General features: G+C 43.8%; 1 protein-coding gene across 7 annotated transcripts in view; it reads left to right on the top strand.

Moving 5' to 3' along the window:
* marchf8 (membrane-associated ring finger (C3HC4) 8) overlaps positions 1-18,865 on the top strand; it is a 99,268-nt gene that overhangs the window by 23,653 nt on the left and 56,750 nt on the right. For all 7 annotated transcript variants that reach the window (XM_086259506.1, XM_086259505.1, XM_086259503.1 and 4 more), the window contains exon 2: positions 3,549-3,749. In XM_086259506.1, coding sequence (XP_086115632.1) covers positions 3,654-3,749 — 96 coding nt within the window. In that variant the 5' untranslated portion in view covers positions 3,549-3,653. The remainder of the gene's footprint in view (positions 1-3,548; positions 3,750-18,865) is intronic.

Raw genomic sequence — 18,865 nt, 5'->3', positions numbered from 1 at the left:
CCAATGCAAAGATCACCATTCCATGCCAATCACTCATCCTGTATATAATTAGCATATGGGAGGAATTAAGCTTTCTGGTATTATATTACACCTGTATAAGACAAGTTATAAGTTACAAGTTAAGGAGATGGCATATTCCACTGTTCGGATACATCCTTGACTTGAATACCTGGTCTACAAGAGGGACTGTGCCCTACTGGACCAGAAACCGATGGCTCTCAAAAGGATTCCACCTGGTTGTGTCTGAACCAAGTTAACAAGCCAGCATCTAGAGTTGGACAACCATGATTCAGCTCTCCAAGACCACAGAATAAATGCTACACCCTAAGACCCCCACGACCAAAACCACAAGCAGATGTGCTTGATTTCCACTGTTTTTATTTTATTTTATTTTTTTAAACGAAAAATGATTTTGCACAGTAGCATTCAATCAGACGTGGCCTGAATATGAATATTTTTCTCATTTGCAGATTAAAAAAACATGTATTTTGTTGTTTGATATAATAGTTTCCTTTGATGGAATGAAAACCAGCAATGATCACTGGTATGCTACTAGAAATAAACTGTATCCAATGCCCTGAATAGTTTTTGTCATTAATTTGATTATAATTTGGCCCTTTATTTGATTTTTTTTTCGACTGTATTATCTACTGTACTTGTATTTGCATTTCATACTTTTACCATGAAGTGACAGCTCAACCATTTGGTAGAGATCAATATTTTAAAAACTACAGGGTCTATTGAAAAACAAAATTGATTGTGGTTATTACCCACCCAAGTCAATAAGAAATGCAAACAAAAAATGTTTCCATTGCTTTTTTCTTGGTGTGGACCTCAAAGAGTTAGCTAAGTATTCAGCTGGGTTCAGGTCCTAATAATCATGAGAGTGTAATCGCCTAATCGCTCAGGGCCTCTTTGTGCCATTGGTGAAATATCTGCATTTGTTGTTACTTCACTGATTTCAAAAACAGACGGGCCAAAATGTATATTTAACCCAACAGAAATGTTAAAAATAAACAGTTTATTATGCACCATTATGAAGCTGTAAACAAATTTAAGGCTGTATTATTTAAGCGTTTAGCAATGTGCATAATTTGCAAACAGTTGCACTGATCATTAGGAACAGCCTTGGATGTTTTAAACGAAAGGAGGTTTCCACTGATACAGTTATTGTTTTCAGTGCCTCTGCTTATAAAAATCAATGTATTTATGTATTTTTTCTAGAGCATCTGCAAGGATAAACAATTACACAAGTGATTACGTGTGGAGAAAGAAGGAGTATCTCATAATACTGTCGCAGCACGTTTCCCACAGTAATGACGGCATCAGTGATTCTGAGATTCTAAATATGGTGCAAGATGATCATCTTCGATATAAACCGCCTACATAAGAGGGGAGAAGAAGCAATGAATATGCATGTATTCTCTGCATGTTGAATTAGTGTGCATTGCTATTTTCTGGTAATTTGGTGTATTAACCATTACTGCCTGCATGTTTAAATCAAAATGCTGTGTTATAGCAAGAGGAAAGCAGACATGATGCACACTTTATTGCCATATCAGTGCTGTGTGATATTCATCTATGATGTTATAACAGTCTAAAGGCAAAGAGTGGCTACACTCTGGACCGATTGTGCATTAGGGTGTTCATCCTGGTTTGTGATACTTCTGCACTCTCTACTGCATCCCTGATTCTCCCACTGGGTCTGAGACAAGCCTGCAGTTTGTTTGTTCGTTCACTTAAGAGTAGGTTTTTGTTTTTTTTGTTTGTTTTTGGGTGCCGAGGTGCTTTCTGCTGCCTCTTTATTACACCGCCCTCCCCCACACTGTGTACTGACATCAAGCTGAGACTGCCAGCTGTTGCACAAGAAGCTGATGCGTCTGCTGATGGTGCGTAATCACCTCTCCATCTTGTTGAGTACTTATCAGATACAGTGCGGTGATGAGCTGAAGTGACAGCTCTGGCTGCGATGGTCTGATCGTCTCCTCAGTGAGACTGTGTGGCATTCTCAGTCCGAAGCCCTGAATGAGTGCCGCCACCAACCTCCCCGCTTTTCCCCCTCCTGCACTGGTTTCTGATTACTGCCATTTTACTGACCTCCCATCTGTCCCGCTTGCTTTTTGGTGTCTTAATCCAGTCATTTTCATACTGTGGAGCTTGAGGGTTTGTTTGGCAGGCTGGGCTGCGTGCAAACACACACACAGTCACATATACAGCCTAGTGGTGAGAAGGAGCTACAGCTTAATTGCTGTCAGTGGGAGTACAGATGGCTGCATTAACTGAAGTTAATACGACCCGTGTGTAAAACCTCTTGTGTAACTCCACAGGACAGTCCCACGCTGCTGCCGCTGCTGCTTTCATGACTCTGACTCAATCAGATTGAAAGAGAAACCGACTCACCACCAGTCACTGCTGCAGAAAGTCTGAATCCAGGTTTCTGGAAAAACAAAAGTGAATTCATGCACGCCCCCGCAGTGATATGGTTTACACTTTGGAAATCACCCCTGTGGTAATATATCTCACTCGGCGCTCGTGCTGTTCAGAGACGGCTCTCTTTTGGAAAGTCGTAGCTGACTGTGCTTTTGGGATTTGAGGAAAGTCTGAAGGTCCTTTAACACTGTACTCCGGGTCAGAAGGGCAGAGGTGATTATGGGGAATGCTTTCGTTTTGTTCTGATTTAAAATCGTAAACTAGTAAAATAAGTTTGATAATAAAACACCAAATACAGCAACATAGATGTCTTTAAAATACACAGATGCCTCATAATAATCACTAAGAATACACTTATGCATACTCAGTTTTGCACATAAATGCAGCATAAATCTACAAAACAAAACCCAAGTCTAAATTTTATGATCAACACATCATCAGCACTTAGTATTTTAGGTTTTCTCAGGTCTCAGCTAACAATAGGGTCTCCACACGGGCCTTTTATCTGCTTGCAACTCAGCAGTGCTCAAATGTGATTGGTGCCTACAACCAAGATTCTTACAGTTGACTAAACTAAACTGAAACATGCAAAAGTCAAAGTAAAATGGGAAAAAAGCTAATTAGAAAATACAAAACTATCATAAACGACTACTTTAACTAAACTAAACCAACAGAGAGCCTCCCGTGTCAAATATCTGCCAGCAAATGCTGCACATTCATATGCAGATATCTGTTGTATAGACATCCTTTTTTTCCTTCCTTCTTCCCTTACATCATATGTAACTGAAGCCACATTACCATAAATAAAAAGAGCTAGGTATATTTACACATGAATAGCCAGACTCTAGAGGTTGGCTCTCTAATGCGAAGACTCACACTCGTCAGCATTTGAATTTAATCAACTTAGACTTAAAAAAAAACTTGAAGAATCCCTAAAGAAGTCAATCGAGTAATGAGCAAACCAGGTGAAAACACACTTGAGTGTTTAAAATGCAGCTGTACCACTTCAGGGCTGTCATTTCTTGCTTCTTACTCCACATTTGCATTTCATCTCTCCAGCTGCTCCGACAGAAAACGATGCTCATGTTTAATTTTGATGTAATGTGTGTCCTCCGCAGGGGCGGTGCTGGCAAGGTCTCGTAGTTCAAGCCAACATGCCCTTTGCTCTGGCAGCGGGACAGGAAGTGTGTGTGTGAGCGTCCCCCCCGGTTGGCTCTGCTGGGATGAACATGCCACTGCACCAAATGTCTGTCATCCCCCGTGATGTCACCTCGTCGCGGGTGTCGGGCAGCGGGAAAGCTAAAGACAAGGACAAGCAGGTATGTGAAGAGTTTATGGGATAAACCGGGTCATAAATATGAGGGGCAGGGACACAGCTGACAGATATGGGACGGTTGTTATCTGTAGTTTTTGTTCCCTGGACGAATGCAGAAAGATCTAATTCAACACACCTTTGATATTTGCTGCCCAAAATCTGGACAAGTCCCTAACAAGGCCTGTAAGTGGGTGGGGGGGGGAATGACTTGTTTCACCAGAAAGCCAAACTTTCCTTTTTTATGATCAGGAGACAAAACTCTAAAGTGGCTGTTAGGAGTTATGAGTCAGTCTGGAGTGATAGAGGAAGTAACGGTGCTGTTTGTTTTCAGTTTCCCGTTGACAGTCACATCTCCCCCCCTTGTTACAAACCCAAGCCTAGCCCTTAAATTTTTATGACTCAAACCATTTTCTCAAAACTTTGTTAAATATCACCAAACCTCAGCATCGGCACTGTCGTCATAAACGTCTTAATGTGCAGTGCTGTTTCGTAGGTTCATTACTCCTCAGCCTCTGAGAGCCACACATCTCTTCAAAAAGTCTGCTTTTTATTTTTTTACACTGTGGGGGGAAAAAAATAGTTCCCTCACATTTTCCCAGAGCAAACAAAGCCTCGGTTATATTGTTGCAGCTTTTGTTTTGTAGTCGTTCCCAAAGCCTGAGTCGAGTGTTTCTGTTTAATGCCACTTTAAGTTATACTGTATTTACTGTCACTCAAACACCCACAGGAAGAAAATTCTCCAGATGGCTTAAAACTTAATTATTCTAACCTCTTTTCCTTTTTTCCCCCATTTTTACTGCGTCATTGCTTCAAACTGGGCTCGACAGGGTGGAAATGTTGTAAAACAACTTAGTGAAATGCCTCGGAGGAAGATTGGTAGAAATGTCAGCTTGAGCCCAGACAAAAGCAAAACGGTTTTAATTCTGTGTGACGAGAGCGGAAGATAAAATGTGCGAAGGTGGGAAGTAGAGAACGTTATCCCAGGTGTCCTGTCAGAGAACAATCAGAAAGTTAATTTTTTTTTTAATGGCGGGGCGGCAATCTAAGCACAGAAACGTAAATTCTTCATTACATTTCCCTCACAAACAAATTATTTCTGCTGCCTGTGGGTTGAACTGAGATTTGTCATCTGATGTCAAAGCGCGGGCTGCTTTTTTCCATTTGTGCCTGAAACCACCTTTAGGCCATCCGGTTTTGCAGTTTAAGGTGCTGCAGCACATGCAGGATTTATTCTTTATTCTTTGTGTTTGCGAATTGTTCGCCGTTTGGTTTTTTTGCAAAATAATTGAGTCGAATCACCAACTCTGAACACTTTTATCTTTTTATATTTTGCTGCTTTTAATCTGAATTTTTAATAGTCAAGGAGATTTTAACCACAGATTTCTAATCTGAAAACGCAAAGATTTGTGAAAATATGAGCTTCAGAGACGACGATTAGTGTCTGCCTGATTTTAAGGTTCTGACTAAATATTAGTCTTTGTGCTTTTTGAAGCATCGGGGTTCTTTTTAAATTAGGCTTTTCATCGTGTTTATCAGTAATAAAAAAGAAAACCAGCAGTACAGCTGTGGCCACATTCAGTCTTGCACGGACTTTATCTTTCTTCTGCTACTTTCTCTCCGCGTACTTCAGCATTTATCAAACAGCACACTGAAGTGCTCTCAGCACGAGAACAAAGCGAGGCGCTACGACGATATGTGGGTGACCCTCTCTTTCTCCTCACCCTCTTTTAGAGCTTCACCAACTGCAGCAGCGCAGGTGTTCCCAACAGGTTTCCTGTATTTTTTTCCCTGCATGCACACACATATTACTGACTGATCCAGTGATGCGCCCGGTCTGTATTGGTTATGAAACTTAAGAGTCATTGCAGAAGTGAAAGTGAACTGAAATTAACTGAGACTATTTGACATCATCCTGTTGTTTAGGCAGGAAACGTGTTTTGGAGCTTGGAAACCTTTTTTGCAGGATCCATGTGAAACAGGATTGAAGGGTTTAAATCTGAGAGCAGTTGTAGGAAGGTTGCTTCAGTCTGTTGGGAATAAAAGTGAAACCTTAAGCTTTATGCTGTCTGGGTGGCGGTGTTTGGTTTCCCTACCGCAATGTTTGCTAACAGTGTAAAGGTCCAAGCTTTGTCTCTGCTTAGCCTCTCACTCTGTTTCTCTCTATCAGTCTCTGAGTGTCTGTGTCCTGCTGGCTGAGCTTCCTTGTCTTTCTTTCTTTTCTTTTTTTTTCCTTTTTTTTACCTCCTTGAGGAATAACTGGATAAACAGTAACGATTCCAGTCCTCCCCATGGAGCCATCAGCAGAGAGGAAAAAGGAGAAAATGAGTGTAGGACAAGAGAAAAGGGGGGAAACAGCAAGCGTTTACTGTGAATGCTGATGAGCTTGAGGGTCCTGGAGGTGTGTGCGTGTGCCCGGACTTTAGTCACAGAGCGCAGACCCATCTGGCCCTCTCAGACAACACAACTGGTCTTTTAGTGCCTCGAGGAAAAAGAAAACGCACAACTTTCCTCTGCTTAGGATTCAGAGTTAGTCAGCTGCTCCTTCGGAGAGCAACACATCTAGTAACTGTTGCTGGCCCCTCTTCGGCCTCGTTCCTCCAGCTCCGCTCAAGCTCGTCTTCTTCGAAATTCTCTTTGGTGGTGTGCTCGCGGGCGCTTTGTCTACGCGCTCGAGTCCTTCACTTGAGAATTCATGTTTGGGAAGATAATTTGAGGTTTAAAAATATTTTAATAAGAGCATCAAACGACTTACGGAAGTTTTATTACTTGGAGGGGTGGGTGAAAGAAAGTTCTCAGCCTTTGCAAAAAAAACGGTCAGATTTGTTTGAGTCTGGGGTTTTTGATAAGCTCCGCAGCAAATGGATTATTCATGAGATGACAATAAAGTAAAGCTCTGGAATATGTTGCCAGGTAAGGATGGAGAAAAGCAAACCGACTCGGCTATTTGTGATGTGGGGAATGTATACTTAGCTATCTGTGTTTGCTTGCTAATTATCGTGGCTCCATCTGCAGGGTGACTTGCTGCCTGTTTATATTGTATAGTAAATCACAACATCATGCCGCATGAACAGAGAAGGAAAGCCTCAGGAGGTGCAGCTGTGTCTCTAATTGTCATACTTGATAATAATGCAGACATATGGGATCTCAATAACACTAGTATTATATTCAGTGGCTTCTGTGACTGTGCATACACCGAACACTGTGATACCCGATACCTGCCCTTTTTGATGCCGCATTTATTTTTTATGAAAGCACAGAGAGCGCTGGAGGCTTTTTCCTTCAATAAGTGTGTGCCGGAGTCAAGGACAGAGGGGACTGTTTCTCCTCTGATGTTTGGCGGTTTGATAACAGCTGCCGCCGTGGCGCTCCTGGGCACTGATGGAGCCTTGTCGGGCTTTGTAGACCAAGATCAAACACTGACCACCGCGGCAAAAACTTAACACTCAGACGTAGGGCTGGGTATCGTCACTGATTTCTAGAATCGATTCAATTCCGATTCACAAGGTCCCAAATCGATTCGATCCACGATTCGATTTAATTCGATTCGATTCGATTTAAATCTGGGAAATTTTGACAGTCAGAAGTATAATTCAGATCAGAACATTTACATATTTTTGTATCTATAAAAAGGAAGCTGACACTCGCAAGACTTTATCCAAGGTGTGAGCATCACAGCAGATGCCTTTGTGTCAAAGTAGCTGAGGATAAAACACAGAAAAACATGAAGGTTTTCCTGGCCTGGGATTTTATAAAAATATTCTGCAGTACATCAAAAACGAAAGAAAACCATTAATTAATGAACATTACCTCTGACGTTACAGCGGTTTTATTAGACACACGGCTAAGCATTTTGCATTTTGAATAATATTAAAAAGTTTAAATTTGTTCAGTATTGAACAGCAGAAATGAGGTTTTCTTTTCGGAAGAATGTAAAAGGGAAAAAAACAGCGGCCGACAGCGCTGTAAACAACAGTAGACTTGTGCGTAACAAGCAAGCGAATAATGAAGAAAGCGAAACTGTTCGAGAGAGAGGGGGGGGGGGGGAGGGAGAGAGGGGGAGGGAGAGAGGGAGAGAGAGAGAGCTGCGCATCGCAATGGAAGCAAAACAGTAAAAGAGTGAATTCATGACGATGTTTATGTGAAGCGTTTGGATCTTCTTTTGCTGCTGATTCGGTCAATATTGTTTGGAGAGAGATCAAACTAACAGCTTTAGAATCAGCGCATAAAGGGCGTGCACACAAAGCGCGGACCCGGATCAGTCAGCTGTCGGCTTTCAGCCCCGACTGTGAGAAAGGCGACATCTAACTGATTCTGATCCGCGGGTCACGCCCTGTGTTTAAGTCTATGTGAAGAATCCCTGTACCTGCTCTCATTTACTGTTTGGTGGTTCTTGAAATTTTGTGAGATGTCACCAGAGATTCTGGCATTTCGGACAAAATAAATTTATATTAAAAAATCGATTCAGGATTTTAATGAATCGATTTTACGTTATCCAAGCCAGAATCGATTTTAATCGATGAATCGATTATAAAAACCCACCCCTACTCAGACGTCAAACATCTGCACCTGGTTTGGGAACAGCACCAAGCAGGACAGACGAGATCTGCAAAGGGTGGTGCGCTCGGCAGAACGCATCATTCAATCAGAGCTCCCTGACCTGCTGTCCATCTACACCAAGCGGTGCAAGTCCAAAGCTAGGAAGATTATGATGGACCTCTCCCATCCCAACAATGGACTCTTCTCACTGTTGAGGTCTGGGAAGCGCTTCCGCTCCCTTAAGGCCAAAACAGAGAGAATGAGGAGGAGCTTCTTCCCCCAGGCTATTCGGGCCCTGAACCAGGTGTAGGACTGGACTCTCCCAAACACGTCGCTATAAGACTGGATTCTCACACACGTCACCACACGCACCACCACACATTTCCTATAATCCTATAATTCCTATAATTTATAATCCTTATCTTTATAATCTCTTCTGCTATTTGCACATTCTTTACTGTAAATTCCTAAGTTAATTTGTAAATTTTTGTAGTAAATTGTAAATATTGTAAAACTTTTCTTCTGTCATTTAATGGTCGGGCATTGTACAGCTACAAGCATTTCACCCCCATGTCATACTGTGTATGGTTGTGTGTGTGTGTGTGACAAATAAAATTTGAATTTGAATTTGAACAAAGCCTCCGGGATAGACTGGGACCATTTAATGTGTCTGTCTTTGCTGTCATAATGAAGCAGTTGTTGTTGTTGTTGCTGTAGCAGAAATTGGTTTTGTTCCTCAGGTTTAATGCCGTTTGTCCGCTGGTTCATACATTATTTTGGATGTGTTCCACAGTATTTTAAATAAAGAAAAAAGATCACTAACATGACAAAAATGAAGCACATCCCTACATTTATCACACTTTCATGTGCAGATTTGATGCCACAGAGAATGATAGGAGCAACTTGTCTTATTTAAATATCTAAAACTGAGTTTCTGTATATCTCTTTGCTAATGAAGTGTGTGTGTGTGTGGGGGGCTGCTATCATGGCACGATCTAAAGGCTTCTTTAAAGGCTTCAAGGGAAAAAAAGGTTGAGGGTGTGTTTCAGTCTGGCAGGGGATTTAAATCATTTCACTCTAAGGAAAATTATCTACAAGTGGTGTAGATTTCTGCCATCTGCCAGTTTGTTTGGGGCTTGCCTCTAGAGCGAAAATGTTAGTGTCAAGATGCTTATATCAACAGTCAGATAGATGCGGGTCAAATGTAATGCTTACATTTTCAAAAAGAGCAGAGCAAATAGACAGACATCTGTCCACCTGCTGATGAACACATAATGGCTTTTTAATGCATGTATGCTGGTCTTGTGCAGAACCTGTATACGAGTCTGTGGCTACTCTTCTTGCACTATTGTTAGTCCATCAGTCAGCCACCGCGAAAAGCAAACCTACAAAGAGCTGAAGTGAAACAAAGTGTCCAATACAGACACTGTCTGCTTTTCATTATAACCCTACTTTTGGTTTGTGGTGCTTCCTCCATTTGCGGTGACCTACAGTATACGGGGGGGGGGGGGTGTTGAGGGATGCACAGATTGTATACTTTTCTAAATAAGCTCTGCATAAGCACAAAACTATTCAAATGGACACAAATATTTGGGCGTAATGAATTCATTTTCACCAAATGTTTCCAATTACAAGTAAGATTTGACAAAATGAGTATTTACGATTACATTTTAGGGGATTTCTTAACATTGCAAATGATTTATTTCATTAAAATGTTTATTAGAATCCACTTATAACTTAATTATTGTCAAAGAACATCATTATGGAAAAGTTGGATGACTGGTGGTATTAGTAGCCCTAAAATAAAGAAGGTAAAAAAAGGGAGCCGATCACTGCGCGGATTTCAAAACTGACCTCACAGTTGGCTAAAAAGTTTATCACCTTGTCCTCTTCACCACACCTGCAGCATCTCTCTCACCCGTCATCCACTCTGCTCCACCTCAGTTGGCTGCCCTGCACCACCTCGTCAGTCAAATCCGGAGCACAGCAGCCGATTTGGCTGATATCACTCTTTATTTGCTTGGATTATTTCACCACACTCTGGGCTCTCTGCTTAGTTCAGCTACAGTGCCCCCACTGCTCTTCACAGCCAGCAGCCCACATGTCCACTCACACACTCTGCCAACCATGAACCATTCAGCCCTGCAGTCATTTATTTATTTTTTTTAAATCTAACTACAGTCTTCTGTGTGTTTATGTATCAGTCACATCTACCTCCGGTAGATTCTACTGTTTAAATCCAATTCTAAAAAGTTGCGAGGAGACTTGAAACTAATAATATCCTCAAACATCTTGTAACTGAAAGACTGTTGCATTGAAGAGCGGTCAGAAATTTCAGCAAACCAATGAGGAAAATGCGTACAAGAAGTAATTTCTCCAAAAGTCATAAATTATCAAATTTCGTCTTGTGTTTTGCTCCAGTTTCCTTTTCCACAGAACAATTTAATTTTGTTTATTCCTGAACAGGACGGGATGTACTTACTGCTTCACGTAACTTTGTTAGTGGTTGAAGCATTTCAGCTGACATGGCAGACAGACTTGTTTATGCACAGCACTACTATATCTGTTAGACATTTCCAAAGGAAAAAAAATACTGTTCAATGAAATTCTACAAATGCATTTTTTTAAAAAGTGAAAATGTGTTTTTCAATCCAGAGGCAGAGAAACATATTCCAAACATTTGGTAGATCCGACTGTCCAAATCAGTCCCCTCCAGATTGCCGTGCCCCGGGGCTTACAAATGGAAATACCATGATATTTGCCCGTAAAGCCTTTGGGCTGGGAAAACTCGGCGTGAAATGCTGCATTATCAGGAAAAGGAAATGTTTACATGTTGTGTGACTCGACTGTTAGGAGTAAAGCCGATGCGGTCACATCTAGTTGGACACAGCTTTGGTCAAGTAGGAGAGTGTGACTGCTTAAATGAGCATTTCAAGGGCAAAGGCACATTTTTAAAATTAATGTAATTTACCGTAATTGTGTTTTATCTTTGATGTATCTCTAACCAACCATGTGCACCTACACTCTGCATATGTAACACAAATACAAACGTGTACACATCATTTCTCTGCTTGCCTATCTTACTTGCGCACATCATCCTGGTGTAGATGTTCTGAGGCCAAACTGGTGCCCTTGCCTGTGCATAAAGCAGGATCTGGGGAGAGAAGATAACACACAGGCAAATGGCATTCTCTCTATTCTGGCAGCAGTTTTCATAAAGGTATGAATGTTATGTGTCAGCAAACTAACCTACTTTACATATAACGCTGGAGGAATTCAAGAAACTCTGCATCCTACCTTTAGCCTCATACAAAATGTGACTGATGGAAACTGAAAGGTGTGAGTAAGACTAGGAAGTGTTACACCCATAAGGCTGTAATTAACTTTGTCATTTAGCACTTTTATATTAAAAAATAAAGACTTTTCAGGACAAACTTGGAGGATTTCCTATCCACGCTGTATTTGCAGTTTTCTGTAAAGCTCTTCTCTCTATATTTGATTCGGTCTTACTAGAAGCGCTTTTGAGGACGTGCGCTCCGGATGCAGGTACACGCGGCGGCAGCTGGTGTTGTTGTTCTCTCCAGTCTGTGCAGGTCTTGCAGGGGTCTCCCAAAGGCCCCCGGCTGCACGGAGCCACTTGAGGCCGAAGTGTTAAAAAACGTAATTAAATGTGGAAGAGTCGACATGACGGCAGCGCCTTTGAGGGCCTTGACTGCTGTGAGAAAGGACTTTGCTTCACCTTGTTAAAGATTTAATTTCATTAGCCCCTATGATGGCTCCATGGGTGATTTTGCTCTCTTTTGGTAGCCTCAACAGTCTGTGCTATATTAAGTTTTATATATGTGATTACAGCCGACCCGTAGCAGAAGAAAATAGACTTCAAGAGAAATGGCAGGAAATAATTACAGTCTCCCGAGCTGCTGTGTGTGCTAGTAGACATGGCATAATATGCACCACTAAAACAGAAGAGATTTTTCTTTGTCTCCGGTGTTAGGGTGAGCGTTTCAGAAGGGCAGCTATTAGAGGAAAAAGTGGTTAAGGGGACACAATCTCTTCTAATTATCCCATGCCTCATTGCCTTCCACCACCCGTAGTCTCTCACACACCCCATATAGGCACGGTTTCAAAGCTCGAAATTAACACTTTGCTACAAAAAAGGGGCAATTAGTCAGTAAATGTATGTATACATTAAGCTGCACTTACACTGGGAGTCCTCTTAGGAACAACATAATTTCATGATATCGTAATTTGCATATTCTGTGGGATGTTCTCTATCCTAAGTGGACAGATGTATAGCTATTAACCTAGTCACCTGTGGAAATTTGTTCAGCCCGTCACTCACCGCAGGGACAGAAAATCCACCTAGTCCGAAGGGGAGGGGAAAAAACTCTCAGCTGCAAATTAGACACTTTGCTGGAATAAATTTTAGGGAACCAATTAAATTTTTGCACCTTGATACAAAGGTGCTTCCCCCCCCCCCTCAGATTTTTCAATATCTCTGTTGAAGAAATGACTGTGGTTTGCAGTGCAGAGCAGCACAACTGAAGAGCCGGCAGATAAGCAGAGACAGACAAAGATGAATAAAAAAACAAAACACAGATAAAATTATTTCCAGGAGGGAGTCATGAAATCACCACATGAAAGGCTCAATCCGCTGGTCCCCCTTCCCTCTTTGAGATGCTGCTGCCTCCTCGGCCTGTGCTCTGTTTCCCATCCGGGCCCTTCTGTTGCTCCTGTGTTCCCTGGAAAGCCTCTCCGTGGGGTTGTCTGAGGACGCCGTTAATTGTCTGTGACATGCTGACTTGACTCTCCTGACTCGAACAGCCCCCAAACACTCAGCCAACACCGCCAGCCAGATCAATGGTGGAAGCTCTCTGAGCTCTCCCACAGTAAACAAATTCATCTTCTTTGGGAGACACTGCAGATGTTTCTATCGCTGCAGCGTGACGTCTGGCACGCAATCGCTTCCTGATGTATGCTATTCATGTGGGGCGTCGTACCCCAGGTGTGTAATGAAAGTCTCACAGGACTCTCAGTTCTGTCACAATGTGGTGGACACACAGGTGTATAATAAGTCTCTTGTGAGCAGAAAGAAAGATATAGTGGGCAGAAATACTTTCTTTTCTTGGTAAGATGGTAATCGGATTCCCAGTGGTCGGTCCGTCAGAGGGGAGGTTTATTTCATGAACTCCCGTAGGCACGAATGCACAATAGACTCGTACTACCAAGGCTTCATTTTCTTTCAGTACCCGAGTCCCTAAATGCCTTCATCTGTACTTCTCAACACTTCCCCTCTGCGTCCTGTCTCCTTCCATCTCTTTTTCAATCATCTCAAGGTTTTATCCATGACCACACTGTGAACTCTTTCCTGTTGTTGTCTAGGGAGCCACAGTTATGAACTATATTTAGCCATAGTGTACACATAATGCAGTTCACTTCCAGTGCAATATAATTTTATTTAATTTTTATTTGAATTAAAGCTCAGCTAAAGGGCATCACTGATCTATTTTTCCCCATCGAAAGCTCTTTATTTTTCTCATCCACACCGCTCCACGCTTGCGGTAGCAGCACTCCAGGGGAGCCTGACCCACAGGTTCACCACCTCCGTCAGCCACCTGCCAGTGTATTTGGTTTTTTTGTCTGTGTATGTCATGAAAAGCATCTGTTATTGGAGAAAGAACTGTTTTTTTACCCCAACCATGAGGTCATTGCCTTTGTTTTTGAGTGAAATTGCTGACCATTGGGTGGATTGACATTAAATATGATACAGACATTTACGTGCACTTTAGTATGAATGGAGTAACTTGTCCTCTCATTGGGCATCGCCATCTGAATCTAGTGTATATGTAATAATCCCTCATAGCTGAGCTGAAGCAGACAGTCGTTTCCCCTGAGTGATTTATTTTGTCTCCATTTTGTTACACTTAAATTTAATATAATGTCATTTTATTAATAGGACTGATGCTCATAACCATTAAAGTGTCTCCAAAGTTGCAGAAACCAGAGTTACGCCCTTTAACATGTTTAATACTGGTACACTGTGCCTGCAGACTGACAGGACTTTGTTTGTCTCCACTTTACTGAGAGCCTTAAATGGCACATTCAATGGTCACTTTGATGACAAGTTTGAGGATGGAACAAAATAAGACCGCTTAAATATGGTTGTTTATACTTTAGACACGAGAGCCATCCAAAGACTGGAGACTCTAATTGGTATGTTTGGAGTCAGTTCGAGAGCCGGATTTAGACACCTTTTAATTTAAAGATATCATCCACAGTTGACTGGGAGTCATTTCAGAAAATAAGCACATTGCAGCATGTCGGCAAACAGTGCATCTGAAATCTGTGCAGGCTGTAACTTAATAGAACAACAGCTACTTTTGTACTGCAACATGCAGGGTGGTGGTTCACAGCTGTTTTCATTAAAAGTGAATTGAAAAGGCGCGGAGGAAGAAAACAAAGACTATATTAAGTCTGTACCGATTACTGAAGCAAAATCACAGGTTTGTTTCCTTTTTCTGACATGCCCGACGGAGCTCGGAGAGTAACAAGTCTATTCAGGTTCTGTGCTTTTGCTCAGCGCGTTTATATGAAAGAAGTTTGTAGTTTATTTAATTTTTTTTAAGTTACATTGGAAGCAGATTTCTCCCCCTTTTAACGACTCACTGTGTATTAGTGAAACAATCACCTATAACTAAAATCATTGTGTTCTTATTGGCTTTGAATGAACCCTTTATATCTCCATAAGGATTCTGTCCCCATCATAGAAGCTGGCCCGCTCCACCAGGTTTTTAAAATGCGAGGTTTTTTATAGTGGCGTGACAGAAAACTGCATATTCTTCAACAACATAAGAATGGGAGGGGTGCTGCTGGATGACTTCAGCTGGTGGTAGCAGCAGCCTCACGCAAGTTGCCACTAAATCCTGCACAGGCTCCTGCAAGTGGACACAGTACAGTTGTGTAATGTGTAAATTTATTGATGTTCAGGGGTGTTGTGGTGGGTGGGTGAAGTTGGACTCACTATCCAGGACGCTAACGGCAGCAAGGAGCCTTGCAAGCCTGGTTTCTCTAGAATATTATCTAGCACAACATGTGACAGCAATCATTTGTATCTATAGTAGTTTGGACTGAAAGCTTAGCCATACTGAACATCAAGTAGCTTTAAGCTTTACCGTATGTTGGACCAGCTGTGAGGTAAGAAAGTCGTTTTAGAGGAAGCTGGTACAGTCTCTTTTTAGGCTGATGAAATATTTTTAAAACCCACAACAGCACAAACATATAGCGCATTTTAACATTTTTTTTTTTTTTTTTTTTTTTTTTTTTTTTTCCTTTTTTTAAATGACATCAGAAACAGCAGTATGCGACATTACGTGATGGCAGAGCTTCAGTTCATCCTTTGTCATTTTTTTTTTTTTTTTTTTTTAATAAATAGGACAGGGGGAATGAATGAGAGAGAGAGGGGGAGAGAAAGAAAGAAAACCCAAGGGGAGAAGAGACGGTGAGAAGGGGGGGGAAGAGAGACAAAAAAAAAAAAAAACTCCTGGGTCACCTGTATGGAGAAAAAACAAACAAACAAACAAACAAACAAACAGAGGAGACAGCAAACAACAAAGAGCAACATAATAATAGAGAAAACAAAGCACCATCACAATAAACTAGCTAGTCATAGATATCAGTATTTACTAAGTAATAAACGATATTGTGCAGCACGCAAGATAGACAGCGCACAGTGTGCTTTGAGGCAGCAGCCAAGAAAGCTTTAGTCCGCGTCTGTGAATACCCATGTGTGCATACCTGTGTGGATCAGCATGCTTGCATTCCAAAGGTTTCTCCATGTAATGATCTGCTAGGGAGTGTGGGGGGGCCACAGCCCCATCCTCCAGGGTGTGAAGCGGGTATGGAGGAGATCAAAACTCCAGACATCCAGAGGCCCCCAGAACACAAGAGACCATGGAAGACCAACAGAGGGGCAGCCGCGCCACTGTTCCAGTAAGAGCTGAGGAGAGTCCCAGATGAGGGCTCACTCAGCAGCCGCGGAGCAGAAGCCAGGGGGGGTTGCAGTGACGCGCCCGTGAGCTCCGCCGGCCCCCAGCTGCGCCTGAGTGACCGAGCCCTAGGCCGAGAGGCCGGGGGCACCCCACCTCCAAAGGGGCCCGAGCGAGCCCCAGGCCCCAGGCCCCGACAAGCGGCCGCCAAGGAGTGAGCCGGTGTGTACCCGGACGCCCACCCCCAGACACAAAGAACCACCAACACACCGACACCTGAGGGAGTCCGCCACCGGCAGGGGAAGTGGTGGTGGGTGGAGATAGGCCTCCAAACCTTGGAGGGCCTGAGGTGTCCCCAGAGAGGTGGCGTCTGATACCCAACCTGACATATAGACACAGACATACAGGCACACACAGACACAAACATCCATTCCCACCCTCATGCTCTCATATGCACTCACTCCACACTCAACCAACGTGGAGACAGACATAAAGAGACGCTGTACACACAATCACACTCCCCAAGCGTACTCTACAAACCGGGTCTAGGTACCCTTGCCCCTGGAGGGGGGAATTGCACCCAGACCCAGGTGGTGTTACCCTTTTCCCTGCGGTGGGGAGAGGCAGACCACCCCGACTCCGCAGCAGCAGGGAGGCCCCACACCCCAGACCGCAGTCGGACGGCCAACTCCTCCTACTAGCCCCCCCGCTCCAGCAGGCCGCAGAGAATGGGGGTGGGAGAAGACTCCAAACCTCCCTCCACCCGCTCATTGTAGTGTTGATGCATATGTGTTCTAAGGTGCAATTAAAACCCAGGAGGGCATGGAGCTACCTGCCAAGGAGCAGCAGGTAAGCGCATGGTCCCTCCTGCTAGCCCTCAATGACTAAGTGTATTTAAAATTGAGAGGTGGGCAACGACGTCAGGGGTGAGGTATACACCCTGATGGTGATTTGGACTCCGTGATTGTGCCCACCCCCAAGATCCTATATGTATGTGTAATGAGAGTGTGAATAATGTGAATGTCTAAGTTGTGGGATAAAATTGAGGCAGAGGCAGCCAGAAGGGGACAGGGGGGGGGTAGCCTCCTCTGCACCCTGGTGACATACCCCCACTCCAAGGCCCTGCATGTGTGGGTGGTTGTGGAGGAGCGGGAAGAGGGAGGCAGCTGGAGATGGGGAGGGAAGGAAGGGAGGGGCAGGTAACCCCTCCCTGGGGCCAGCTCCCCCGCTGACCCCAGTAGGCACTCCCACCCTCCGCGACCCGCCAGGGAAGGGGGGCCCAGGCCCATCAGACCGGGGCCCAGTGCAGTAGCGCCCCCCGGCTCCACAGAGCCCCGGACAGTCCACCCAACCCCACCACAGAGAAAACTGCACCCACCCCACCAACCACACATCTTCCAGACTACATAAGACGGTAAACGCCCAGGCTGAGATCTTCCTCCACCTCTCCTGTATCTCCCCCTCCTGCAGAGAGTTCCTGAGAGAAGAAAGCTCCTGCCAGATGTGACCATCCCCCCCACCAGTTGAAGAGCCCCCCAGGCGGCTCGATGCACCGGCGGCACCCTGCTCCAGGGCCGGGCCCCCATGCACCCACCCGCCCACAACCCCGGCAACACACCAACCAGGACCCGAGCCCCCGAGGCCCGGCCCGGGCCCCCGCCCAGAGACGGAGCACCCCCAGAACCTCACGCCCATCCCGGACCCACCCAGGGGCAGCCAGGTTGCCAGGTCAGTAACCCACGTCCGTCAGCACAGACCCTCCCCTAGCCCCGCTGCACGCAGCCGCGAGGAAACAGTCACCTGAGAGCCAACAGAGCCCTCAACCGGACGTGACCGCTACCCCGGGTTGAGCCCCCCAAGGAAGATGCCTCCGGGGAACCCCCCGACGCCCTAAGCCTGTCCCTACCCCCTCACCAATCACAACAGTGAAGGCGGGACCAAACTATGACCCCCCACCCCCACTAGGTGATGGAGCTGATAAAAGGGGCCCAGAGCAATTGATCTGATGTGGTGGCAGAGGCTGTGTCAAGACTAATGTAATCTAATAGATAATTTCTATATTGGTTAGAATTAAGATTATTTTTATTTTTCCAGTTCATGAGGACTGTTTTCTTGGCTATGCATAGGGCAGTGAAGATCATATGGGCTATATTCTTTTCTGAAGTGACATTATCTAAGCTGCCCAACAAACACACTAAGGGGGAAGTTGGAATGTTACATTTCAGACATTTTGATAAGTCTTCACATATCTCGCGCCAAAACTTTTGCACTGGTGGACAGAACCAAAGAGCGTGGATGTAATTGTCTGGTGTATTGCCTTGACAGTGTGAGCAGTTGTTGGAAGATGTAAAGCCCATCTTAAACATCCGATGACCTGTATAGTGCACTCTATGAAGTATTTTGTATTGTATTAATTGCAGACTGGGATTTTTAATTAATTTAAAAGTTTTTAAGCAAATCTGAGACCAGAAGTTTTGGTCTAGGTTGACTGATAAATCTGCTTCCCACTTTGCAGTAGGAAGGGATATTGATTCATCTAATTTAGAAAGTGTTCTGTATATTTTAGATAATAATTTGGGGGATTTAAGAGTAAGAAAAT

Source organism: Aulonocara sp. 'chitande type north' Nkhata Bay, linkage group LG13, assembly GCF_057382095.1.
Source record: "Aulonocara sp. 'chitande type north' Nkhata Bay isolate Kocher_YH1m ecotype deep benthic linkage group LG13, A_spYH_male_GT1.1, whole genome shotgun sequence".
Taxonomy (NCBI): Eukaryota; Metazoa; Chordata; class Actinopteri; order Cichliformes; family Cichlidae; genus Aulonocara; species Aulonocara sp. 'chitande type north' Nkhata Bay.
Note: the sequence above shows the minus strand (reverse complement) of the source record. Positions and strands in the feature narration are given on the sequence as shown.